The following is a 27,947-nucleotide window of genomic DNA, read 5'->3' as shown; positions in this document are numbered from 1 at the left end:
TTAACGAGTGTAATTGTGAATTATAATTTTTATTTCAAACTCACTAAAATTGCAATCAGCAGACATCCAAAAAAAAAAACATTTAAAATATTAAGTGTAAGCATTTTAACATGAACTTTTAGACCAAATATTTATCATTAACAGTTTTAACACTCAAAATGGAAGATTATATACGTTTAGTACTTCAGGTATAATTCTTTCTACTTGCATTTGAAAATTAAAAAGAAATGTTAATACACAAAAAAAAAGCGAGCTTACTTTAATAAAACAAAGGAATATTTTATCACAAAACAAGTCTGGAGTATTTAGCATTCCACTGCCAACCTTATTTTCCACAAGCTCTATGATCTAAGAAAAGCTTTTAAACGTGACCACAGTTAGCTACTACAAATTATGAAGAATAAAGGAATGTAATTAGATATTTTAGGTGACACTTAAAAAGAATAAAGCTTTCAAAACTATACAGACCATATTCTATTATCATTCATACAAAACATGTTTTAATTAGTTTTTTAAAAATTTACTTTGGAAACATATTTTGTGCCACAAATTTATCTTTAATCTTTACAGTATAGCATATAAACAGTAACTCAAATTATGAAAAATAATTTTTATATGTGATAATGCTAATTTGATCATTTCTTTTGCAATATGCTTATAATATAAATGTATTATCTTAGAGAGATAGTCAAATTCAACAGCAATGGTCAGGCTTACTTTTATTTACATATGCACTTGTTCAATTAACTTCTTCAATCATTCATGTAATGTAATACTATTGAAAGAAAGATGAAATTAAAATCATTATGATCAACTAGTTCAGTAAATATAAAGTTAAGCCTAATGATGTTGGGGTGTGAGGAAGAAAGATGATTTAAAGTTTTAGTGCAATCAAATGTTTCAGTACTTTATAAAGTTTTTAATTGTACAGTGTCAAATCTTACAAAAAATAAAACTTTGGCAATATGCTATTTCTTGATTTAAAATTTAAAGAACCTTGAAGTATTAACCTAGCCCATACATTTGAAAATTTGATACATTGTTATACCATACCAGAAATTATTCTTACAAGTTCTTATTTTAAATGCCAAGCTTTCAGTTAGCTGTTTTTAATTTAAATTTTTAAAACTTAACCAGGAATTTAAAAAACAAAAATTTGCACAGTTTAGTACAAAGGGAAAAAAGTATGAAAGTGATAAGACATTTCAAAGGCAGAATAACAATCAACCACAATAGTTCACTGCATTGTACCTTGTAATATAAACATTTTCGTCCTAAATTTAATTTGTTTAGATTCTGACTAGCAATATTTCTAAAGAGAAATGTTCATTTTTAATACAGATAGATTATTATATAAATGAAGATTTACTAATTTGAGAATAATTAAAGTAACATCTGTTCAGTTTGGTACATTATGTGATTTAAAACTATGGTTTCAAACAGTTCTAAGTAATGAACTTGCAGATTTAAAAATAGACCATAGATAATTAATTACATTTAATATCACTGACATTACCAGCATTATGGAAGAAATGAAGCCAAAAATTATTTATGTTTAAGATGTTAAATGTCAGAAACTACAAACTGAAATTCAGTTTGGCATCTAGCTATACCTAAAGTGTTTATGTTTCTATTTTCTTTAACTTTTCATTAACTTTTTCTGTCCAAAACAATTTCAGTTGATTACACGGATTCATAGCCTTGCTTGCGTGATCTCTTGCGCCCGATGAGGTAAGCAATCAAAACAATGATCACAAGCGCAGCTAGAGCAGCACCAACAGCTATAGGGACAACACTGCTGGTCTCTTCATCAGCCGAGCATTCCGAAACTGGTGATTACAATTTTTATTACACATTTGAACAACATCTAGGACGTGAAATATGTTAAATATATAAAAAAGATGACTGTTTAAAACATTTAAACAAGACTGAAACATCAAGAACAAATGCCAAGAAAGATTTTTAAACTAATGTGTATATTCATATCAGGGATATGTTGAGAGACTGCAAGTGCAAAATCAACAGTCAGGGGCAGGACAAAATGGTAAGTTATGGTTGAGGCCCTATGCTCAACAAGGAGTAAAAAGGGTCAAGTCATGTTTAAATAGCTTCCAGTTTGGAATAGATTTTGTAACATGCAACCATTTACAATTGTTAAGTCATTCTGAACTTCTGTATGATTATTTAGAGAGAAGCTGGAAATAAATGGGAGAGGGTGCAAATAAAACTTTGGGGATATTTTTTATTTAAATTTAAAAAATCCACATTGATATTGAATCGTAAGTCTGATAGATTGATCATAAAGTAAAATTTCAACAGATATGGTCTTACAGATCAAAATCTCTCACAATTTTAAGTGATTAAAGATAGAAGAAATGGCTCAAAATGAATCAAAGGTACAAATGAACTCCAGTGCTGTGAGACTTCACTTACAATCAGCTAGTTTTGAGCTTGGTTATGTTCATATTTTCTTGTATTGAACTAGTTTCAAATAATCTGCTATGGTACGAATTAGGTTCATTGTAAACAAGAGAAAATTAGACAAAACACCAGCTTTAATGCATCTCTAATTACTTAATTAGGACCTTAACTATAAATTCATTATTTGTTACCACTGTAAAAAAAGTCTTACCATTTCCACTCTTCAAATCAGCATTTTTATTGTCAGCATTGAAGGCCCGGTATTTCAAGTTTTTAGTGTACAGCTTCACATTCTGTTCAAGATTTGTAAAATATTTCAAAATACAGATTGAAAAAGAAAAACTTAATGTCTATACAATTTAAAGTACATTAAACATGTAACAATACAATAACAGTAAAACTTTTTAGCACATAATTGCAGTGCATTATTGAAACAAAGCTACATGAATTACCGTTCCAAGGTTAGTAGTTGATTTAGAATCACAGCGATAGTATCCATCAACCTTTGCCTTTAAGTCACTGCTAGAATATCTAAGTGTTTCGGTTTCTTGAGGGGAAAAAAACAACATGTGAGCTCATTTGCTTTTCAAATATTCAAATTTTCTTGAAATTTGCTGAACTAACTTTTTTTAACCCTTATATGACCAAGGTTGCAAGAGACTTTTTGTGTGCATTACATTCGGGTGCACTTGCTGTCTCCTGAGCTATTTATAGTATGTTTATTTATGCATAGAAATGAGCTTTTTAAGATACCGGCAGAAATAAGTTTTTTTACTTTGTTTTATTGTCCTATCAATAATCGTTAATTTTCTACAATCTTTCTTAAGAAATTTTTCTTCAAATTACGGGCAATATAACTAGTGAAATTAAATCTAATTAAAATGCTTCTGCCTTATTTATAATGTAACTAATACAGTGATATTGAAAAAGAAAGTAGCTCTTGTGACTACATTGAATTTTTTTTACCAATTCAAATACACTTTTGACAGAAATAATACAAGTAGAGTGTTGTTTAGGTTTTTCAGGGGATAGGTGTAATTTTTATTTATCATTTGTGAACAATTAAGCTTTTTTTTTTACCTCATACACAAAATGGTTTTATTTTTTTAAAACGCAAATGGTTATTTTTCTATTTAAAAAAAATTGTGCAGTGGTTGAAAAAGCAGTCTTCATCTGGCCGTAGAGAAAGTAAAAAAGTTTTGATGCCCTGGACGGTAAAGGGTTAAATAACAGTAAGATTTTAACTTAATAAAAAAAGATTTTCATATCTGTTTATAAATTTAAAAAGTTGTTTTCTGCAACTGCATAACCCAAGAAAATTATCTTACTGTTGGTAGCTTCTCCAGGGAAGTATTTTCCACCATGTGTATATGTGAAAGTGATATTGCTGACCCAGTACACATCCTTAGCACGCTCAATGATGTATTCCAGCACCCAGTCTTCATTGAACTGGAAACTAATTGTTTCAGTCATGTTGTTTGTACAATTCAGCTCAGATTTTGCGTCGGCCGGTACTTCAAATGTCTCAGTAATGTTCACTTTTTCCTAGAATTTAATTAATAATACAGAGGATTTATTTTTAAGGTATGTGTAATAATAAAAGCATTCGAGGAAAGCTAACAAACATGGACCTTGACAGTGGAGTTCTAAACCATACGCACATTTCTTTTTTTTTTTTTTTTTTTTTTACAATTTATGGATTATGAGTAAAAATAGAAAGATTACAATAAAAACAAAATTTTCAAGAAGGCATTTTGTTTTTAAAAGTTGCTGAAACTAGTGACAAACAAATATTCATAATAAATTATGAGCTTCCCTATGCTTCATAAAGGGATCCCACGGGAGTGATGATTATGACTTTAGTGTTGCAAATGTAGAGATATGAAATCTCCATTTAATAAAATACTTAAAAAAAAACTTTTTAAAAAACCACGTTTTTCTTGTGGACTAAAAAGTAGAAAATAACTATTTACATACATTTGATGACAAAAAACGTGGGTACGTTCACCATCAAATTTCCCGACCCATCTGCCCGACCCACGTTTTTTGTCATCAAATGTATGTAAATAGTTATTTTCTACTTTTTAGTCCACAAGAAAAACGTGGTTTTTTAAAAAGTTTTTTTTTAAGTATTTTATTTTCTCCTTTTTAGTCCGTTGCTACACATGAAAAACGTGGTTTTTAAAAAAGTGTTTATAAATACACGGACTAAAAATCTTGAGCGACCAGGATTCGAACCTGGGTTGTCGCGGCCACAACGCGAAGTACTAACCACTATACGATCACGGCCAGCGCGCTCACATCGATTGGGGTCGAAGTAACTGTGTCAATAGGCCTCAAGTGTTGTCGGTATCTTTAGAAATCATGTCCTCAATTTTATGGTCCTTGGGGCGTAATTAAATTAAGCTAATTACGGTCACTAATTGCTAGTTTTTATGATTGCATCTGAAATTGTTAGGCGAAAGTAGAATGCATGCCAAATTTCAGGTCTCTAGAGCAATCAGAAGTGGGCTAATTTTCGATGTCAATTTTAACAACAAACATCCAAACAAACAAACGCGAAGCTGAGTTAAGAAAAACGTTTTAAAAATACAAACAGCACGACTGACTTGGACAGCAAGAATGCAACAAATAATGGCAACAGAAGAAATAGAGTCATAAATAAACCGGTAGTGATCTCCCCTAAACTTTCTCGAATATTCTTATATAAAACAACAGGGGATGGTAACTGGGGATATAGTTATGATTTTTAATCCATTTTAAATACTTAAACTTTTAAAAATAGAATATAATCTCATAAAAAAAACATTGCGCACCAAGCAAACGCCGAATAAAAACGCGTACAATAGTGCGCAATATTATTAGTACTTTAAAAATTTACATTAGTTTTTTGAGAAATCGGAAGTAGCGTAAATTACTACTTCCAGTCAACAGAAATTACTCAAAATTTAACAGAAGGTAGAGAATTAGATCTTTTACTTACATGTGAAATTTCATTTATCTATCTGAAATAGTACTCAAGTTATAGGCTTTTAAAAAATTCAAAGTAGGAAAAGTACCACTTCCGGTTATCGGAAATCGCTCAAAAGTTGATACGGATCTACGATTTTGATAAAATACTTATATATGAAATTTCATCAACTTAGCTGTAACGGTACTCAAGTTATCGTGTTTACACACGGACAGACACACGGACAGACACACACACAGACATACGGACAGAATTGCAAAGTCCAGTTTTTCAGACTGGATTACGCATAAAACCTCTTAATTTTGATAAATCTGGATTGATAATTTTTGCCCGATTAAAATAACACAGGAAAAATGGGAATCACAAGGAACACAGGAAAAATGGGAATCACAAGGAACACAGGAAAAATGGGAATCACAAGGAACACAGGAAAAATGGGAATCACAAGGAACACAGGAAAAATGGGAATCACAAGGAACACAGGAAAAATGGGAATCACAAGGAACACAGGAAAAATGGGAATCACAAGGAACACAGGAAAAATGGGAATCACAAGGAACACAGGAAAAATGGGAATCACAAGGAACACAGGAAAAATGGGAATCACAAGGAACACAGGAAAAATGGGAATCACAAGGAACACAGGAAAAATGGGAATCACAAGGAACACAGGAAAAATGGGAATCACAAGGAACACAGGAAAAATGGGAATCACAAGGAACACAGGAAAAATGGGAATCACAAGGAACACAGGAAAAATGGGAATCACAAGGAACACAGGAAAAATGGGAATCACAAGGAACACAGGAAAAATGGGAATCACAAGGAACACAGGAAAAATGGGAATCACAAGGAACACAGGAAAAATGGAGTCACAAATATGACAGGACAGTTAAGCTTTAATACATTAGAGAAAAACTACTACAAGATAAATTTAGCAGCCACTTAAAATCAACTAAATAAATGTATGCATCTCACGGAGAACGTCAAAATAAACCTGTTCCACTAGTAGGATAACAATATACCTTAGATTACAAAAAAATATCAACAGATTGGTTGTACAGCAGTGATATAAAATGAATACTACTGATACTGAATGTTAATAAAGCAGTTGATCAAATACCTTTTCGTAGGTGATGTCAAAAGACAACTGGGCTTCAAAGAGAAGACGAGTGACGTTGTCAGAGGAACAGTTCACACTCTGTGTGGGGAATGATGGCTTAGGTGTGGTCTTGGGAGAAGTGGGAGTGGACCCAGAGGTGGACCCAGAGGTGGAGGTTGGAGTTTGAGTAGTAGTTTTATCTTGATCACATTCAGTTCCTGGGGAAGATAAATTATTCTATCACTTGTTTCAAGTATTGTGTACGATTTTTTCTAGCACAACATAATAGTTCAACCTGGTAAGAGTTTTAAATCTGTGATGTTTAACCACAACTAAATGGGAAGGGGTGGTCAAGTGGTAGAGCATTTGTCTGCTAATTCAAAAGTCTCAAGTTCAGGTCCCTGGCTAGTAGTAAGTCCCTGAGTCCACCCAACTCTGGGACGTGCCTGACATTAAGGAAAGTAAAGGGAGAAGGACAAAGTGCTGGCCACATTATCCCTTCATACGACGAGATCACAGACATAGTGCTGGCCACATTATCCCTTCATACGATGTGGCCACATTATCCCTTCATACGACGAGATCACAGACATAGTGCTGGCCACATTATCCCTTCATACGATGTGGCCACATTATCCCTTCATACGACGAGATCACAGACATAGTGCTGGCCACCTTATCCCTTCATACGACGCGGCTACATACATAGTGCTGGCCACATTATCCCTTCATACGACGCGGCTACATACATAGTGCTGGCCACATTATCCCTTCATACAACGAGGCCACAGACATAGTGCTGGCCACATTATGCCTTCATATGACGAGATCACAGACACGGGTGAACTTAACTTTCACTAAACATTATTAAATAACTTAATTCTCTACTCTCAATACAATAAAAAAAGAATCAGATTTTCACAGCTTAAATTAAACTTTTTTTAAAGTAGCTACCATAACCTTGACTGCTGGGAGCTGAGCACCCACTCACCTTCACTGAATGTATTGTTGACGATTTGACCAGCTCCCTCTCACCTTCACTGAATGTATTGTTGACAATTTGACCAGCACTGACTCACCTTCACTGAATGAATTGTTGACAATTTGACCAGCACCCACTCACCTTCATTGAATGTATCGTTGACAATTTGACCAGCACCCACTCACCTTCACTGAATGTATTGTTGACAATTTGACCAGCACCCACTCACCTGGACTGAATGTATTGTTGACAATTTGACCAGCACCCACTCACCTGCACTGAATGAATTGTTGACAATTTGACCAGCACCCACTCACCTGGACTGAATGAATTGTTGACAATTTGACCAGCACCCACTCACCTGGACTGAATGAATTGTTGACAATTTGACCAGCACCCACTCACCTGGACTGAATGAATTGTTGACAATTTGACCAGCACCCACTCACCTGGACTGAATGAATTGTTGACAATTTGACCAGCACCCACTCACCTGGACTGAATGTATCGTTAATTTTCCCAGCCTCGACATGCAAGTTGACAATAGTGGCAACCGCGGAGAAGGTGTAATTCTCCTCTGAGAAGTTCTTAAATTTGTGCTCAACAGATGCCCGACACAGAAAAGATTCATTCTTATTAAAAATGCCAATAGAATCATCACCATCTGTGCTCACATTAACTGTATAGGAAACAGAAAATACATGAGTAAATATGTTTATATTTACCAAGATTTAACATTACGTAACAAATTACTGTAGTTTACAAGAAGAGATTTAACATAATAAAACTTCAGCATACAAACAAACAAGACTCACTGGGTTTAGTAAGATTGAGATTTGTGAAGACTTTGTCGGCATCATATGAAAGGGAAGGCTGCACAGTCCAGCTGCTGTTGTCTGGGACAAAAAGTAGTTTAAATTCCACAGAGTCTTTGAGAGTCAATACAAGTTCTGTGCAGTTTGATCCTTGTTTCAACGTTGCATCAGTGATGTTGAATTTGACAGACTATTCATGTAAAAAAAATTTAAAAATCAATAAAATGAATGGGACTATGGGGGTCGGCGTGGTCGAGTTGGTAAAGCTCATGGTTGCTGAACCGAAAAGTCTCGAGTTCAAACCCTCGGGCAGATGAGGCTCGTTAGCTGGGGACAGCCACTCTTCTAGGAGAGACAACTCCAAAATTAAACAACTGCTGCCTTGTAGTTTGTTCTTGGTTGGACAAAGGCTATGGAAGCAAATCCAAAAAGAAAAGCAGGCTGAAATCGGAGTCAACGGCCTCAATGGCGCATAACCAGTTGACACGTAACGCTTAATTGTGTTGGAGGCGTGGTCGAGTCGGCAAAAAGCTCATGGTTGATACATTCGAACAGTCTCGAGTTCAAACCCACTGGCAGATAAATCTCGATCCCCTTCAACACTAATAATTAAGAACAAAGAAGAAGAAGAAAAAAGAAAGAAATTGGACTATATAGCGATATGTGTCTAAAAATGTAAATGTACAGAAAATTCTTAATTTACAATCTTTCTCAAATAATATAATTAGTGTTGTTTAAATTTATTGAAGTAAATGAAGCCAAGCCAAAGGGATAAAAAATTGGGAATAATTTAAGATACTTTATTTCTTAAAGCATAGTCTTACTTACATCATCTTTTATCTTTGAGGTAACATCCAGAGTAATTGTACCATCAATTTCCAACAAAATGCAGTCTGATACATTGAATGTTTTGGCTTGTGCTAGTAAAGAGAAAATATGAATACAATTTATTGTAATCAAATCAGAAGTTGTGGGGGAAAATAATACAAAAGGCAAAAAAATATAAAAAAAAAACATTCCAGATACAACAGTGTAATTCTTAGATTTCACTATTAAACTAGTGCATGGTTGAATTACGGCAGTATTGCTACAGCTACTTCCAACATTGTGAGCACAAGGATGTGAATATTTTATATGCTAGACATTTATCCAAGATGGAATACATTTTTTATGTCCCTCATTCAGCTAAGGAAACCGCATCAATAATCAAAAAGATAACACTGTTTCCATTAGACCAAACCCCATCCCCTACATTTTAAACTAGATTATAACCCTACTTCCATCATCTTCAACTAGATTATTCAAACAAACATACCCTGAGAATTAAAATCATTTAAGTAGTTAGTAAAGGGACATAAGCAAAAAAAAAAAACAAGGGACTTCATAAAACTGTCTAAATTTACTGTTTTTTTTTAAAACTACTTTTGTAAACCTTAGTAATTTGAGCCAAGTTTAAACAATCAAGCATAAAATGTTGAGTAATCACAGATAATATCAAAAGATATGAATTAAAGAATGTTATATTATCTCTGTAATACAATGAACAATGTGTCTATGCCCTGGCCATTCATTATCTTGGTCAGATTAAATCTCTAGTTATCTGTCAGACTGATTAAACTTAGCATCCCGTGACTCTAGGTACAAGAAAAATGCTACAGTGACCTGAATAATGTTAACACCCCTTTTATGTCCTACACATTAACACCCTCTCTTATTATCAACACCCATCTACATTTACAGCACACCATCCCTTCATATGCAGAAGCAAGAAAAATAGATTAACACTGCCCCCTTTTGAATGGTCATGTCAACACCCCCATCAAATGTTTAACATGTCTACACCCCCATCAAATGTTAAACATGTCAACACCCCCATCAAATGTTAAACATGTCAACACCCCCCATTAAATGTTCAACATGTCTACACCCCCATCAAATGTTAAACATGTCAACACCCCCCATCAAATGTTAAACATGTCAACACCCCCCATTAAATGTTCAACATGTCTACACCCCCATCAAATGTTAAACATGTCAACACCCCCCATCAAATGTTCAACATGTCTACACCCCCATCAAATGTTCAACACCCCCATCAAATGTTCAACATGTCTACACCCCCATCAAATGTTTAACATGTCTACACCCCCATCAAATGTTCAACATGTCTACACCCCCATCAAATGTTCAACATGCCAACACCCCCCATTAAATGTTCAACATGTCAACACCCCCATTAAATGTTCAACATGTCTACACCCCCATCAAATGTTCAACATGTCTACACCCCCATCAAATGTTCAACATGTCAACACCCCCATTAAATGTTCAACATGTCTACACCCCCATCAAATGTTCAAAATGTCAACACCCCCATCAAATGTTTAACATGTCAACACCCCCCATTAAATGTTCAACATGTCAACACCCCCATTAAATGTTAAACACCCTTTAGAAGGTAGTCACTTTTTACTGCTTATATAAACTTTTAAGGTCCTAATTCTGCATTCCCTACAGAGTGATAATTATATAAACTCTTTGATGAGGAAATTTTTGGCAGCTACACAGGGCTGAGTCCAAGGCATCAAAAATTCCTAACAAAATGACATTTTAATAGCAAACTACTGGGTAATTATAAAAAGACAAAACCCATCTGCTGTACGTGAATATATAATAGACAGAAATGTCATCACCTGATTATTCTGAGTTAATACACTTATGCAAATAAGGTATAACTTGCAGTGAATGTGGGAACAGAAATGTCACTTAGCCCACGAGGGAACAAGAACAATCAGCACGGCAAAATTTAACAGTTGCCACGCTATTTTAAACAGCTAGTTATAAAATCGATACTGGAGAAGAATAAGCATAGAGAACTAAATTATAAAATTAAAAATCTTTTTGAGTAAAGTTGTTATAATTCAAGATTATACAATACAAATTTTATCAATTCAAAATTTCTAAAAAAAAAAAAAAAAAAATTGTACTGCAAATAATTCATGAGCTAGTTTAACCAAAAGAAAATTTAAATCTCAATTTTCAATCAGGAGAAATTTAATTAACACAGCTTTTATACTCTTGGCATACAAAAGACAGGAAGTGAAACATTTCATACAAAACAAGAAATATTTCTATACAGATGTTTACAAAAACATTTCAAAATATTTATATAAAATTGTCCCTAATGTTGACAGTAAACAATGTCACAAAATCTCAATGACCGATAAGTGACATTGTAATGACAAGCATAATGTTATGCAGGCTCACATCACATCTAGTTTAATTAACCATGATTTGAGATTAGCACAGAATTTGAAAGTTAAATTTACGAAGATAACCATGTTGCAATGAGCCATTAACATAAATATAGATTGTGATTTCCAGACTATCACTTAAAGTAGTAGGTGCCTAACTATTAACATTTAGACATTAGCATTAATCAAATGAGATTACTTACCAGCAATGAAAAACAGGGCTAAAATAAAAATCTTCATTTTGTATAAGTACTTGGCAGTAGTAATGTGTAGATGTGGGAAGCAAAAATGGACCAGGTGTTACAAATCTATAAGATGTTAAAATGCCTGTGAATAAAAATTGAAGATCAGACATGATTTCAACATAATTGTAACAAGAGAACAAATTTTAGTATAGTGGCCGAGTGATGCCAAACTGGAGACTACAGAGCCTGCTCCCATCCAATTTCTTGACACTGGAGTTTTGCTCACACAACCTTGTACAATTGCTTTGGAGTTGTATACAATGATCCCTCTAGACAGCGCAGTTTACCATGCAGTCATTTTATAAAATGGCAGTCATTTTATAAAATGTAAGACTTTTAGAACACTGCACACACAAAATACACATTCCACACTAGCTTTTGCCCCTTAGAGTTAGAGGGAATGTTGGTTCCATATCTGACAAATTACACAACTATTTATTTTTAATGTTTTTTTTTAAAAAAAAGTTATATTTGGTTGGGTAAAAATAACACTAAGCTACCAAATCTGGATTAAAACTATTACTTCAGAATTCCATGTCAGAAGTAGACCTACATCTTTTTCCAAAACTAAATTTAGTTACATTAACAGCTACATTAAAAAAACAATTGTCAGTCCTCTTAAACTTTTCAACACTTAAGTACATACTAATTTAATAGTTAAACACAACGATGGCATTATACTTAAAGCAACTTGAAAAATCAAATTACATACAACAAAAACATTTTTATCAAAGCAAATGAGTCAGATATACAGGAAACTTGTCACCACAATAACTAGATCTATGTCTTAATGGTTAGGCTTGTTACTTTATTTAAATATGAAAACAAGTAGAAATGAGTGGGCTTTTTTTTTTTAAATTAATTTTCCTGATAGTTTTAAATGTAGTTCTTTTGCTAATTTTTTTTATCTTGGTCATAAGATATTCAATTTTGAAATGCAAAGTTTATTCAAAATTACAAGAAAATAAAAATATCAATTCAGAGTACTCAATTACTTCTCATGTAACTTGTAAGTATTTTGTTATGTATTTGAAATCTTACCATAAGACAAATGCAACTAGACCTTAGCAAGCTAATCTGCTGATGTGGCATGACATGCAATATCAGTTGATGGTGAGGGGCTAGGGACTAACATTTAACAATTACTTTTAAGATCCGCCTTTAGATTATTTTGTTAGTATTTGTTATTATTAGTAAGAATAGAAGAATTGTTACTTGTAGGTTCATGGTTGAGTGTATGTATTGTAAAAAAAAAACAAATTCTGAGATTAGTGAAATGTGCCTAAAGGCTCTTTCAATGGTATTTTTTCTTAAGATGTTACAGCTGTTTTTGGAAGAATCCACAGACTAGGGAAGGGGAGTATTCCTCCTACTAATGTCTAACAGTGAGTAGACCTACTCTAATACTATTGTAACAGTTATTTTTGGAAAAATCCACAGATTAGGGAAGGGGAGTATTACTACCAACATCCATTGAGTAGACACCAAGTTTTGTGTAAGGACTAGAGTTAGATCAATAGCTAAACCTAGGTGTGATGGCTATGGACACTATGGTGTAACTAGAGTTAGGGGTGGATTTTTTTATACCCATGCCTAATGGCACAATAATAGTCTTTAAAAAGGGCCATTACCAGGTAAATGGTAATACACATTTTACATACTAATGTCAACGCTAACCCTATCCCTAGCTTTACCATTACCATACGTCTAACCCTAATTTCTAAACATAAATATTAAAACGGAGGACACCGGTATAAACATTCTCCCCATACAGGTTAGGGTTAGTACTACTAGATTCTATTTACTCCTGAGAAAGCAAGTAGGCCTAATAGATCTGTATTAGTTGATAGTTATACTAATATTGGTAACAGTAACTGAATACCCATTGTTACAGATGATGCAATAGTGATTTTATCAAACGCTAGATGTAAAACCATGTTGGAGTACACATAAGTACCAATACTCCTTAAGGATCACATAAAACACTTCACAAAATAACAGCTAAAATTCAGTGATTTCATACTTATAACTATCTGAACCCCCCACCCCCCCTCCCCCAATCACAAAATTAAGAATCCCTTCTCCCCCTGGGAGTGTGACATTTATTTTATGGACTACCCTGCCTTAGCTATTTACCTACAGTAGCTCTAGATTCTAGTACTAGAATATATATAGTAATCTTTAAGCCTAATATAGGCCTTTCATATTTGTTTTATAAGCCTCGGTCTAGTATATTATTATACTAGGGCCTATTATTAATTAAAACTTTATTTTAAGCAGATTCTAGCCAGAAAAAGATACGCATGCGCAATGGAGAGAAACTACAACTTGCCTTTGCTGCGATGTTTTCGATGGTACTGCGCATGCATGTGTTTACAACCGCAGAACCCTAGCCATATCCCTAACCCTAGCTCAGCTATTAAGGTCATTGCGCTTGCGCAGAACTATCTTTTGCCGACCAAGTGGAGACGCTGGGGCAAAAATCTTTTTACCAGTAGTCACTTCGTTTATTTTATTTTATAACAAGATTCCATTCCTAGATTTTAAACATTATTGTAACTACTAGAGTCTAGTCTAGGTCCCTCATCTACAAAATTATTGTTTAGATCTAGAATCTACCACTAGGTGCCTAGATCTAGACCTCATTAATTAATAATAATTTTAGGTCTATAGTCTATTGCCAATTAATACTAATGACTAATGATGCCCTAATCTAATAGCGTAATAGCCGCGAGGCAAAAATAAAATTTAAAGCTAACTCTACTAGATCTAGCTCACAAACTAGTATTATTAATATTAGGGCCTCTAAAAGTAAACTCAAACTGAAACTAAAAGCTGTGGGCCTAGGCCTAAAATACTTGAATAAAATAAATCTAAGATCTAGAATTCGAGATCTAAATCTAAAAAATAGGCCTAGATAATAGATATTCATTCTAGATCTAGATCTAAATCTAGTTAAGAATCTGGATTCTAGATCTAGTCTAGAGTACTACTAGTTGTGACTAAGCTTACTTATTTTATTTCTATCATTATAAAATTCTATCAAACATCATCAGAAGGAAAAAATTAAAAATTAGAAAACCAAATCAGAAATCGTACTCAACGTCCTCGGGCTTACTGTGAAACGCAAAATCTACGTTCTTCGTGAAATATAATAAGTATAATGGGCTTTTTCTGTGCTTAAATATCAAACACCTCAGATAATTTCACAACAAATGATAAATTTGTTACAACAAACCGTTGGTTAAGCCGAAAAAAAGTGATCAACTTCACGTGAACAATCCACATCAGGTCAACAGTGCATGATCAACACCGTCATATGACTAAGTCACGTGGGTCTACAATAAACTTCACGGTTGCTATTTTAAAAAATGTCGGTTTTTTTTTATTTATTAAACATAGAAAGGTCTACCTTCTTACATGCTTTTTTGATGAATTATTTCATCTAGATCTTTAAAAATGATATTAGGGCCCACTATACTATAATTGTCCTTTAACAAAGGACAATTTTAAACATTGGACTATGTGAAGGCTATTTTTCCTTTACAATGTTATAGTTCTAAATATAGATAAAATAAACAAATGAGTTTTTTGCTGATTTAAGGTCTCGTTTTTCTAAGAGCTTAAAGTGTAAAATACGCAGTAGATTAACTAATAATTTTTCTACTAAAGCCTAATACTAATTAATTATACGTATAGATATAGATCCATGTATTGTTTTCATGCCTTCAACTATTTAAATAAAACTAATGTTATACAAAATGGATTAATTTCTGTTTGCTGTGTATATAATTTCTTAATGAAATTTGTCTAATGCATTAATGTGAGGTTAGTGAATGATTAACTTTAATCACGGATCCCATGCTAAAATAAAAAGAAATTGTTCTTAAAAAGCAGATTTGTTGCATGATATATATATATATATATATATATATATATATATATATATATATATATATATATATAGTCATATGCCAATATTAGGGTTTTCTTCGGGATTTATATAGTCACCGTTTTATTCGCAGTCCACCAAGGCACCGTATCAACAACAAAAAATTATGTGACCAGATCTCTTACAATTGTTACACAACAATCCCATTTCACTAAGTGCTCAGTATAAAAATGTAAACAAACATGTTGCTGTTGTGAGCATTTAAAAAACACCTGGGGTAAAACATACTGGGGCCTGTCTATTTACGATTTTATATTGCCTAATTTATTTACAAAACCAAAAACGTTGAAAGCTTCACCAGAGCACAAAGTGAAACAGTTGTCATTTTAGGGATCCGTTCAGCGAATAAGCTTTAGTCTACTATCTGACCCCCTTATCTCATTCTTAGTAAAACTATACAACAGCCATCGTTCCCCTCTACCCTCGATTATATTCCAACACTTCTCCCAACAACCTTGGCCTTTAGCCTTGGAGTTTGTCCTTGATCAGTTATCGATTCGAAAACACCTCGAACCAGCGATTGTACAAAAAAAAAAAAGTTACACTTTAAAAAGATCTTTGATGGGTAAATGGGAATTCCCAAATTTTTAAACTGATCCTAACTTTCAATACACTCATTTACAGTTTTATCTGTTGTTGTTTTAGATTTTGCTTTGCGGGAAAGGGAACTGTTTGGGCGGAGGTGGAGGGGATGGGGAGGGTACAATGCATGAGGCCTGCTCACCTCACACGAAGATTCTTACAATTATATCCAAACACACACTTCAAATACATACGACCATGCATAGACGTACATACATAGTCAACATACAAAGGCTGACCATACTGTCCCTTCATATTCCGAGGTCTCTGAAACAGATGGGCTCTACTTCATATGCGTCATGTGTATTGGGCACGAACGGGAAAAGATGATGACGACGATGACGATGGTTATGATGATGATGATGATGATGATGATGATAATCTTATTGTTATACGACGGTGGTTGAAAAAATGTCTATTTTCTAAACTTCAAACTTAAACTATTCAGCTTACAGGGGCGAAGTGATATATTTAGGCGCCGGTGCGCACTATCAATTTTGCGCCCCCCCCCCTTAAATTATAAAGATGTTCTTGTTGCATTTTTTAGTCGCTTAATCGCTTTTATTTTGCTGTCACACATATGAAATAGAAAATAAATAAATAACTACGACAATCCAAGTAGCAGTCTATTTTCTTATCTATTTAGTAATTTAGTAATGCTGCTCAAAATTATTTATATTTAATCTACCTTGGCGCACCCACAGAGGAGTCGGCGCCCGGGACAGCCACCCAACCCGTCACCCCCTAGCTACGCCTCCGTCAACTTAATACAAGTGCCATATTTTCGAACGAGTACATATACGCCCCCCCCCCCTTAAGCCTCGGCGCCCAGTGCGATCGGTCGCCTCCTTACTACACCACTGTGAAAGATGTTTGTCCATCACTCAATATTAAGCCAGACGCTGATAGTTGCTTCCCTTATTGTTTATTTTTTATTGAAATACCTTAAAATTATGGCCAATCGACGGAGACATTCTATATGAAAAAAAAAACGGGTATCGGGAAAATGCGCGACGGTTAAAATACGTAAAAAAATTTGCGCAACGGCAAATGCGCAAGCAGAAAAAAAAAAACTAAAACAGAAATTTGCACACACAAGAAAAATGCGCAAACAGATATATGCGCACGCAGAAATATGCGCACATAGAAAATGATTCCCTTGTTTCTGCTACCTCGGCATTTACTTTCCCTAGGATAATCCAGGTACCTATTAGAGTGGGGTGGACCAGAGGCGTAGCCAGGGGGGGGGGCGGGGGATGCGGGCCGCACCGGGTGACACCATTTAGAGGGGGGGGGGGTGACACCAAGGCAAAAATTTCCCGAATTTTCAGAAAAAAATATTGCCTTTTTGCCTGTCGCATTTATTATTTTAAGTACAAATTTAGTAATTTATATAGATATATAGATATACTTTGCTTTTTTTTTTTGGGGGGGGGGGGGGTGGGGTGACACCACGAAGTGCCGCACCGGGTGACACTTGACCTAGCGACGCCACTGGGGTGGACCCATAAGGCAGATGTTTCTATGGATCTGCCCTCGATTTTCGCCTCCCCCACCAAAGTTTGCCGCTATTTACAATAACTTGCGTCCTTATTAGTTTGCTTCCTTGAAATACATCATCTACCCTGTTAGTTTGTTTCCCCGATATACATCATCTACCCTGTCGTTAAAATGTAAATAGTTTATTTAAAATACTATTTCAGCAGTGTGTGTGTATATATATATATATATATATATATATATATATATATATATATATATATATAATAGGCCTAATTTATAGAATTCTATATAATTTATGTAGTCCTGCTTCAACCAGTGTTTGCCGTCCGCCCCCGGAAATTTAAGCCCGTCTCCCCCCCTCCCCCATCCTAAAAATTCCAAATGCCCCCCCCCCTCCATCCGGAGAAAAATGTCAGAAAGAAACACTGCATGGGGATGATGTCCACACCGCATTCCCCCCCCCCCCCCCCCCCCCCTTCCACCCTCTCAGCGTTTATCAGATAAAAAATAGCAGTGCTATTACCAGTATCATAACACTGAGCCGTTAATTGCACAACTCTTAATAAAAACTATAACAGGATTACACGGAGGATCAAAAGTACTTAATTTACAGTTTGAAAAATAATTGATTGCTGAGCAATATGGCGGTTAATTACACTAGAAAATTGTACATAAAATGCAATAACTTGTATTGTTATGTGCCTTTAAAAAACCTGGCTATTCTATAAATAGAACCCATGTCAAACAATACGAGCAATATGGGAATGCTAGAGAACCATAGCCACAGCTTTAGCATATTGTGATGTATTGATTTCGTTACAAAAATAAAAGTAGGTTCGATCGACAGATGTTTCACATCATATCTGATGTACGTGTGTATTTTGAATACTGAATACAGCGAAAGTGACACACTTCTTTCGCTCTCCTGTTCAGACCCCCCGCCCCCTCCTCCATTGCTTGTATAATTTATCTATTCACCGCAGGGGCGGAACTACCATACCGCCAGACCCCGCAATGCGGGGGGGCCCAGGGCGTTTAGGGGCCCATTTCCGACCAAAAAACAATGAATTTACTTTTTCAAAAATTATGTTTTTCATGCATCTTGAAAGTGGTTTTGTAAAAAAAAAAACAGGTCTACTATAGCAGAGATTGTTGCGTAGAAAAATATTTTAAAATCTACAAGAGCTATAGTTTGAAAGGTAGGCAAACATTCACACTACTTCCATGACTTACTGCCCTTCTTTAAAATAGGGATGCCCACAAAGCTCATTTAAATAGTTTTGTACTATCCTAATTTATAAAAGGCCATGTGCGCTCTTCTCTCTCTCTCTCTCTTTCTCTGTCCGCAAAAAATTTTCGCCGGACATCACGTCAGAATCGGCAGCGGTATATGGAGAACTTTTTACGGACTTTTGTTGAAAATAATATGTTAGATGTTTTAAATGTATAACCACAATTTTACTTAAAGAAGAAAAATAAAAATTAAAGGCGTATTCGAATGTAGAGAAACAGTATTATTTATGCAACCGGAAAAGCATTAATCCTAATTTATAAAAGGCCATGTGCGCTCTTCTCTCTCTCTCTCTCTTTCTCTGTCCGCAAAAAATTTTCGCCGGACATCACGTCAGAATCGGCAGCGGTATATGGAGAACTTTTTACGGACTTTTGTTGAAAATAATATGTTAGATGTTTTAAATGTATAACCACAATTTTACTTAAAGAAGAAAAATAAAAATTAAAGGCGTATTCGAATGTAGAGAAACAGTATTATTTATGCAACCGGAAAAGCATTAATCCTAATTTATAAAAGGCCATGTGCGCTCTTCTCTCTCTCTCTCTCTTTCTCTGTCCGCAAAAAATTTTCGCCGGACATCACGTCAGAATCGGCAGCGGTATATGGAGAACTTTTTACGGACTTTTGTTGAAAATAATATGTTAGATGTTTTAAATGTATAACCACAATTTTACTTAAAGAAGAAAAATAAAAATTAAAGGCGTATTCGAATGTAGAGAAACAGTATTATTTATGCAACCGGAAAAGCATTAATATATGTGAAAAAGAGCGCATAAAACTGTGACGTCACTATTGCTTATACATTAACTAATGACGTCATCTGCCGTGTTAAGAATGAAAAGAAATGAACTATTTCATTCAAATTTGATTTAGATCTACGTACACTATGAAATGTATACAATACAATTTTTCCGGCCTAAACTCATAAAATTTATTTTATGTATTTGGATTCTAGATCTAGAGATTCTAGATCTAGACTAAATCTAAATCTAAATCTACGCAATAACTAGATCTAGACGTAGACGCTAAGATCTAGATTTAGACTCTAACTTCTCTAAAATCAATTCCAAAAATAAATGTCTATATTAGGACTAAACTATTTCAAGACTTATTTATTTTATACAAAATCTTTGTTTGGAACTGGCTAATTTGGGATAAAAAATTAATTTGAAAGAATAGGCATATTCGCGTAAGTTAAGATTTTAAAATACATGTTTCATTCTCCGTATTTTATAAGGTGCCTAAATAGCGGAGATGTTAGTGTACATTAAACCACGCAGGTGGTGCGGGTTCGAGACACAGCAAGTCAACTTGGTTAATGTATTCTTTTTTATTATGCTCGGGCTAAATTTTTAAAAAAAATTCTTTTAGGAATCTAGATCTAGATTGTCGGGTGTCCGATATGGCACTTCCCGGCGCCGCAGGCGCTTCAAATTTGGCATGATCTTGCCTTGGTGCGACAGAACACGGGGGCCGGTTGGCCGAAAAGTCTACGATGTGGGGGTCAAAACTGACCTCGACTGACCGGTACCTTATATGAGCTATAAATCGAAAAAAAATGTCCACGGAGGAACCTCTTCATAACTCTTGAGGTCGTAGACCGACCTTCGGGCGTATTAATTAAGCATTCAAATTCTCAATGTTTTCGAAAGCCTAAGCGAAGCTGGGCAGCATGCCTAGTGTATATTAAAAAGCAATTGATTCTCTGAATTATTATTTAAATAAGACGTACTAAACAATGGTATAGCTATAAAAATCTATGTTTACAAATTTGATATTATAAAAGCCAAAAATGAAAAAAATAAACATAACGCGAGAAACCATTCATGAATCAAGCTTACGTCTTTATATATTTTTGACCAGCATGTTTAGTAATATGTTTTCCTAGCCCAAAATGAGTTTGGACTAAATTTGTCTGGTTTGTTCTCTCAGAATGGTTATATATTGCAATGAAGTAGACCAAATTACTCAGTTAGGATTATATATATCCTATATATATATATATATATATATATATATATATATATATATATATATATATATATATATATATATATATATATATATATATATAGGGGGCCCTAATTTTTTCTTTGCGGGGGAGCCTTTTTTTTCTAGTTCCGCCACTGATTCACCGGCTACACACCAGCGTGTAAAAAGTGACAGTAATTAAGTCAACGCGGATGGTGCAATAAAAAGTCGGCACATAACCCAGCGGGTACAATTTTAAGTATACACCGGCTGGCCATTGATTTTTCCGCAGGAGAGATTAGTCGTAGTGAGAATCTAGTCCTAGGCCTAGTACCCTTTCTTTCATTCTGTAGGATTTTTTTGGAAAAGAAGAGATTTCGTGGAAAAGCTATCACGTGACCGACAAAAGCTTTTCTTTTTAAATTTTAAATTCAGTTTTAGTCTGTTATCGATAATCTCGAGATTATACCCCATACGGAAGTTTTCAATTGAGATAGTGACATTTTTAAAACTAGTTTAACAGCGTAGATTTACGCCTTTCGTCCGGTTAGCAGTGAATTACACAGCGTTGTATAACATTTCCTCACCCCCCCCCCCCATCTTTTGTGTGCCTACTAATTTATTACCCCCTCCAACAAACTAATATAGCAAAGATGATTTTTTTTTTAAATTGTCAAAAAAAGTAGTTTTTTTAGGGAGAAAAAAAAACACATTCGAGTAGAATGGTAGAGTTAAAAAATAATTATATTGTGTGAAGAAGATACATGTTAAAACACATTTAACAATAAGCTGCCAAAAGGCCTTAATATGTAGGGGGTAGGGGATGTCCATAAATGACATCATACTCCTAGGGGGAAGAGGGTTCTGACATTTGTGACGATGTGTGACAATGGTTCAGAAAAATGTCACACCACAATTAAACTATATAAAATGTAAAAAAAAATGATAATTGATCTTTTATAAAGTTGACCAGGCTCACGTTATATTTGATCAAGAAATCGGTGCATTAATAAAAAAAAAACAACGAAAAATAATTGCAGTTTTGATGGCGGGGATGGGTGGGGGCGTAGGCTAAGGTCTGGCACTATCTTGGGGGGGGGGGGGGGGGTCAGATTTTTTATGGCGATGCGTAACAATGGCCAAGGGAGGGGGTATAAACATAGGCGTAGCGACCCTTCCCGGCGCCCGGGGACAAACTTTCGATTTGCACCCCACCCTCGAACTTTTCATTTGCACCCCCCTCAAACTTTCAATTTGTTGTTCCAACCAATTTTTGCGCCCCCCTAAGGTCGGCGCCCGGGGACATATGCCCCCCCCCCCCGCCCCCCCCCCTCTCTCTACGCCACTGGGTATAAATCTTTTTTTTTTTAAATGACGTCTTTACAGGTGACCTCCCAGAAAAAGCTGCCAACTCAGGCGAAACTGCCCGCTGTATCTCAAAGCGAGGCTCGACCAGACGATAACCTAGATTTGATTTGATGAGAGCCCTCGCAATCCGGTCAAAACAACAGACGGCGAAAGAATTTCTAAAACTTCGAACTGGTGTGTGGTGAGGGGGGGGGGGGGGGGGATGAGGTCAATGGAAGATTTATAAAACTATTTGTGTGTATGTAAGTACTTACTCATTACTCATGTGAGCGGATAGCGCAGAGTCACACGACTTATCCTTAATATCAAGAGCTAATCGCAGAAGGAAAATATCCGGATGGATAAATAGTTTTTCCATATGAACTACACATTTAAATGAATGCCAAGAGTGTCTGAGTCTATGATGATTTAAGTAAAACAATGGGTAGGAGGGGGAGGGAGGGGGTAAGCTAAAACAGATGTGTTTGACAGAATGACAGGGAACAGTTTGCTAGGAGGCTGCCTATGTAGGGGGCACGTCTACCCCTCCCAGAAAAAAATGTATACATATATATATATATAAACTTAACCCCTTTCCCCACGGACATTTCACGTGACAACTCCCCACCCCCTAGAGAAAAAATATTTGAAAGAAACCCTGAGAGGACGTAAACAGTGACGCGATATTTCTATTGCTCTACAGTTTTTATGGTACTCCTTACTAACCTGGGTCCCAGGTTATTTATAGCCAGGGTTACCGTTGATAGTTGATAGCCGCCTTTTACTTTCCCAACGTAAGACAGGTACCCATCAGAGCTGGGTGGAATCACGGACGAGATCTGAACTCAAGACCTTCGGGCTAGCAGCCAAAAGCTCTACCATTCGACCACGTCTTATATAGAAATGTTTAGACTAAAAGCTGAGTACGTTGTGTTTAGGGGATAGAGAAATGTTTAGATTAAAAGTTGAGTACGTGGTGTTTAGGGAATATAGACATGTTTAGACTAAAAGCTGAGTACGTGGTGTTTAGGGGATAGAGAAATGTTTAGATTAAAATCTAAGTCGGTGGTGTTTAGGTAATACAGTATAGAGGCATTCGGTGCCAAACCATTGGGGTTCCAATCGCTGTTTACAAAGCAAATTACGGAGACAAGGGGAAACCACTCTAATAATTAAAATTTAATTAACGGAAACAGAGAACCACATCATACTACATGATTGTGTGTGTATGTGTGTGTGTTTGTGTGTGGTCCCTGTTCTTGGATCCGTTGACGTGCAGTGTGTAGTAAAAAAGTAAAATTTTGCCTTGAAATTAATGGGGTTAATTGAATGAGCATAATGTTTAAAAATAAAATAAAAATGTAACTTTTCGAAGGTATCTCAGAGCAATAACAAATATCCATAAGAATCATATCACCATATATATATATATATATATATATATATATATATATATATATATATATAGATATAGATATATATATATCATACAGATTACAAATAAACAAAACAGTTTTTTAACTTTAATATGCCTACATTTCCACCACCCCACCCACTCCAAAAAATATTGGGATGGAGTAAACATACTTATCAAGACACCTTTTATTATACTCACTAATCATAGGTATCAGTATTCCACCAATCCCATTGATCCGTATCTAGCGACACTTGTACGCCTACTTAGGCTAGCCTATATTATCGATTTCCAATAACTATCAGCATTATCAAATAATCAATCAAAGCCCTATTTGGAAGATTTCTTATCCTCAGTGCAAATAGTTAGTTATTTTTAACCTTGAATAACATTTCATTCACGGATGAGTGATTTTGTTTTCTTACGATATAAATCCTTGAAAGACAGGACCCCTGCTCGTAAGGTTGGGAATGTAGCCTAATAGGCACAGCGCAGTATTCATTCATGCATTTATTGCAGAAGTGTGTGGCATTTTGCGGATCCAAATTTTAGCGCGGAGCAGTTGTAGAAAAAAAATTCTGGAATCATGTGATGCGGCAACGTGATCTAAAAAAAATGCGTAGGCGGTTCAAAACTTATGCCGCTAGGTCCCAACTCTCAGGTATATGGTTTTAGCAGTTTCAGCATCAAAGTCTAGGCACCCTGGTACCAAAGGCGTAGGCAGGAGTTTGTCAACCATTATAATATATATATATATATATATATATATATATATATATATATATATATATATATATATATATATATATATATATATATATACGTGACGATAAAAATAGAGCCTGCTTTTTTATAAAAAATCTGTAACGTTTTATTTAAAAGATGCATTCACGACAAAAATTCCTCAGCAATTGTCTCTCCTTTTTTTTTAATAATTCGTCCCCATAACGTTTTTCTCAAACCCTGTCTTCACACACTATTCATGCACCCTCCCCCCACATCCCACACATCTCGTCTTAATATCCCAATTTCTTCAATACATTTTCCTCCATCATTAAACTTTAAGTAAAACGTCAACTTAGCCCCAATAACAAAATAATTTTGTTACAGAGCTAAGAACCGCTGATGAAGAAAAAAAATAGCTCATCACGTGCTTATATCTTTATTTATTCTAGAATCTAAAAAAAGGATTAAATATTCTCAGCAGTCTTTGTAAGAATGTAGATATTGTGTTAGGGTCGTCCTTCGTTTGTCTTAGTGCTTGCTTGCTGCATCTTTAAACCCGCAGCACGAATGACGAAGCGCGGTGTGTTGTTTATATTCTCTGTGTTGTGTAAAGTAGGTTGTTCAACGCGAGTCACGTTGTGTTGTAGGCCCCTATAGGATGTGTTGTTTAAACTGTGTCATGTATTCTGTGTCGCGTAACGTATGTTGTACTGTCTTTTTTGTGTTATGTAATATTTGGACTGTGTTATAGTGTGTTATGTAAATTAACATTGTTAGGTAGTCTATGTGTGTAGTCAAACGTGTTACTGTGTTCATCTTACTGTAGCATGCTCATGTGTATGTGTGTTGTGTCGATAGAGTACATAACACGGGTTGAATAACACATCATCCACAACACAGAATACATGAACAACACACCTCCTACACACCTTGCTTGTACTCCCTACTTCTGGAATGTGTACATCAAGTTGTACACACAAGACAACACGGAACCTACATGTTCTGCTTTAACTGTAGTATAAACAATGCCGGATAGACAACACACACAACTAGTATAAACAACACACACAACTAGTATAAACAACACACACAAGTCCGGATACACAACACACACAACTAGTACAAACAACACACACAACTAGTATAACCACTGCAGGATACAAAACAATGTTTGGACAACTTTCAGTTTCCAGCCACTTGAACTGTGTCTACAAACTAACATTGGTTAGTCCGTCCCGGTGGTACTCGAACCCGGAACTCTGAAGTAGCAGTATTGCGATTTACCACATGACCAGGGATTCCCATAGCCTGGTGACATCCGATGCGATAGCTCAGTGGAACACATTAACGACTATATTTCATCATTTTCCAGTTCGTACCCAAGACTAATGGGGCAGGCGAAGCAGAGTTTGTCTGTTTCAACAGCCGCCGCATTCAGAGGGAGAGTGTACGTTGACAGCACTATGTCCAGCCGCCTTTAGTTTCCTGACTTGAGTCAGGTAGCCATCAGAGCTGGGTGGATTCACAGTTGTACTACGAACTCGCGTGCGGGATCCGAACTTAAGACTTTAATGTTAGCAGCCGTGAGCTCTACCATTCAACCTCGCCGTCCCTTACTACTATATTGTACTAGACCTCTAGAGTGATTTGAGGCATTCGCTTCCCCATTTCCTAGATAGTGCTACCCCAAGATAAATTATATATATATATATATATATATATATATATATATATATATATATATATATATATATATATATATATATATATACATTAATTACTTTTTAAATTAACAAGTCATATTTTCCAAGTTGGAATTGGCAGTCTTTCGGTTTGGGGTCACTGCTTTGGATGACGTCACCCGGTGACGTCTGCTCCCCTCCCCCGCTTACCACGTGACTACACATTTCATTAAAATTTGTTGAATTATTTTATCACATAATGGACATAATATTGTTATAATATTTCAATAAACACAAACCCCTTATTAACTTCCTGTCGTTTAGCATTTCAAAGACTTTGTATTATGTGTACCCCAAATAAAAAAACATGTTAGTTTTTTTCTCATACACGGAACTTAAACCAAAATTCATTTTACTTGAGTTGTGTATTTTTAAAAGCCGGATTCTGACGTTTTCAGCGTACTCAAATCATAAAAAATAACAAACGAAACCACAAGTTAGTGATACTCAGAAACAAAGCTAGGGCTCTCAAAATAGGGCTAAGAGGAGGCAGGGGCGGTCAGCGCGTCAAAAAAAAAAAAAAACAATTTGGTTGAGAGATTAGGCCTGTACCACACGAGGAGAAACATGTACACAACAAGCGGGGAATGCTGGGAGTTCAAGACATAATTCACTTCCTGGTCTAGATATATTTGTCTTGCTAGTGTTACTGTTTCGGCGTGCTAAGTCGTTATACTTAGCTATAGGGGTGGGGTGGGGGGGGGGGGGGGGGTGATGGAAAGGGAAAGGTTATGCAATGTTATACTTTCATGCTTTAGTACATAAATATGCAAGTAGAAAAGTATCCTATCTAACCACAGGGATCATCCATAAACGACGTCACACTCGCATTATAAAAAAGCAATGTTAGAAAACGAATTTTAGACGTTGTTTCGCGTTTTAGATAACTGTTTTAATAAATTGTAATAGTTTAGACAAGATTTTAGAAAAAGACCGATCTTTAAAAAAAAATGCAACAGCAATTTTGAGGGGGGGGGGGTTAGGTTGAGGTGTGACGTCACTTTAGGGGGGGGGGGGGTCTGGCTTTTTGTGACGACGTGTGACGGAGGGGAGGGGGGGGAGGTAAAAATCGTCAAAAAAGCGAGACGTCATTTATGGATGACCCCATACTTGATGCCCTAGAGCAGTATGTAAACAGTAAACCGTAATCATAGTTCAGTTTCAACATTAGTTTTTAAGTTTAAGTAAGACCTGGGGGGAAAAAATAGAAAAAAAAAAAACAACGGCAAAACAACACCCGTCCTACTAGTCCTTTATATGATGCACTTTTGGCTGCACACAAAGTAGTATAGGGGAAACATTTGAATATATATATATATATATATATATATATATATATATATATATATATATATATATATATATATATATATATATATATATAGATAGATAGATATCCGCATAAAGAGTAGAAAAAAAAGAAAAAAAAAAACAGCACACATTACTAACACCCTCGCTATCTTCTAAGACCCCCCCCCTAAGATCTACCAGTGAACATGAACACGTCATGTAAACTTTGGGTGTCTCGTGCCTTAAATTGTCCTTGGCCTAATTATTGTTTATGTCAAGCCGTCTATACTTTTTCGTAATAACAGAACACATGATATGTTTCATGTTTGCAAAATT

General features: G+C 35.3%; 1 protein-coding gene across 5 annotated transcripts; it reads right to left on the bottom strand.

Moving 5' to 3' along the window:
• Positions 1–12: 12 nt before the first annotated feature.
• LOC131928049 (lysosome-associated membrane glycoprotein 1) lies at positions 13–24,240 on the bottom strand. 5 transcript variants are annotated; one of them, XM_059283955.1, is made up of 10 exons: positions 24,055–24,240; positions 11,749–11,872; positions 9,120–9,211; positions 8,292–8,481; positions 7,970–8,155; positions 6,516–6,712; positions 3,750–3,966; positions 2,874–2,968; positions 2,633–2,714; positions 13–1,829 (listed from the first exon to the last, which is right to left on the bottom strand). In XM_059283955.1, exons 2-10 carry the CDS (start codon positions 11,783–11,785, stop codon positions 1,684–1,686), a joined length of 1,242 nt encoding a protein of 413 aa, XP_059139938.1. In that variant the 5' UTR covers positions 11,786–11,872; positions 24,055–24,240; the 3' UTR covers positions 13–1,683. The 5 variants fall into 5 exon arrangements, with proteins under 5 accessions (XP_059139938.1, XP_059139937.1, XP_059139934.1 ...); XM_059283954.1 differs by lacking the exon at positions 24,055–24,240 and adding an exon at positions 23,166–23,295; XM_059283951.1 differs by lacking the exon at positions 24,055–24,240 and adding an exon at positions 15,029–15,141.
• Positions 24,241–27,947: the final 3,707 nt, after the last annotated feature.

This window comes from Physella acuta, unplaced genomic scaffold (genome assembly GCF_028476545.2).
Source record: "Physella acuta isolate Inbredline_101_S28 unplaced genomic scaffold, ASM2847654v3 ptg001457l, whole genome shotgun sequence".
Lineage (NCBI taxonomy): Eukaryota > Metazoa > Mollusca > Gastropoda > Physidae > Physella > Physella acuta.
Note: the sequence above shows the minus strand (reverse complement) of the source record. Positions and strands in the feature narration are given on the sequence as shown.

Coding starts and splice junctions, on each gene's coding strand:
- LOC131928049 (XM_059283955.1), bottom strand. CDS start 11,785: ATGAAGATTTTTATTTTAGCCCTGTTTTTCATTGCTG. Junction 3,967..6,515: donor TTGACATCACCTACGAAAAG/GTATTTGATCAA, acceptor ATTAAATTCTAG/GAAAAAGTGAACATTACTGA. Junction 1,830..2,632: donor TGATTTGAAGAGTGGAAATG/GTAAGACTTTTT, acceptor TGTAATCACCAG/TTTCGGAATGCTCGGCTGAT.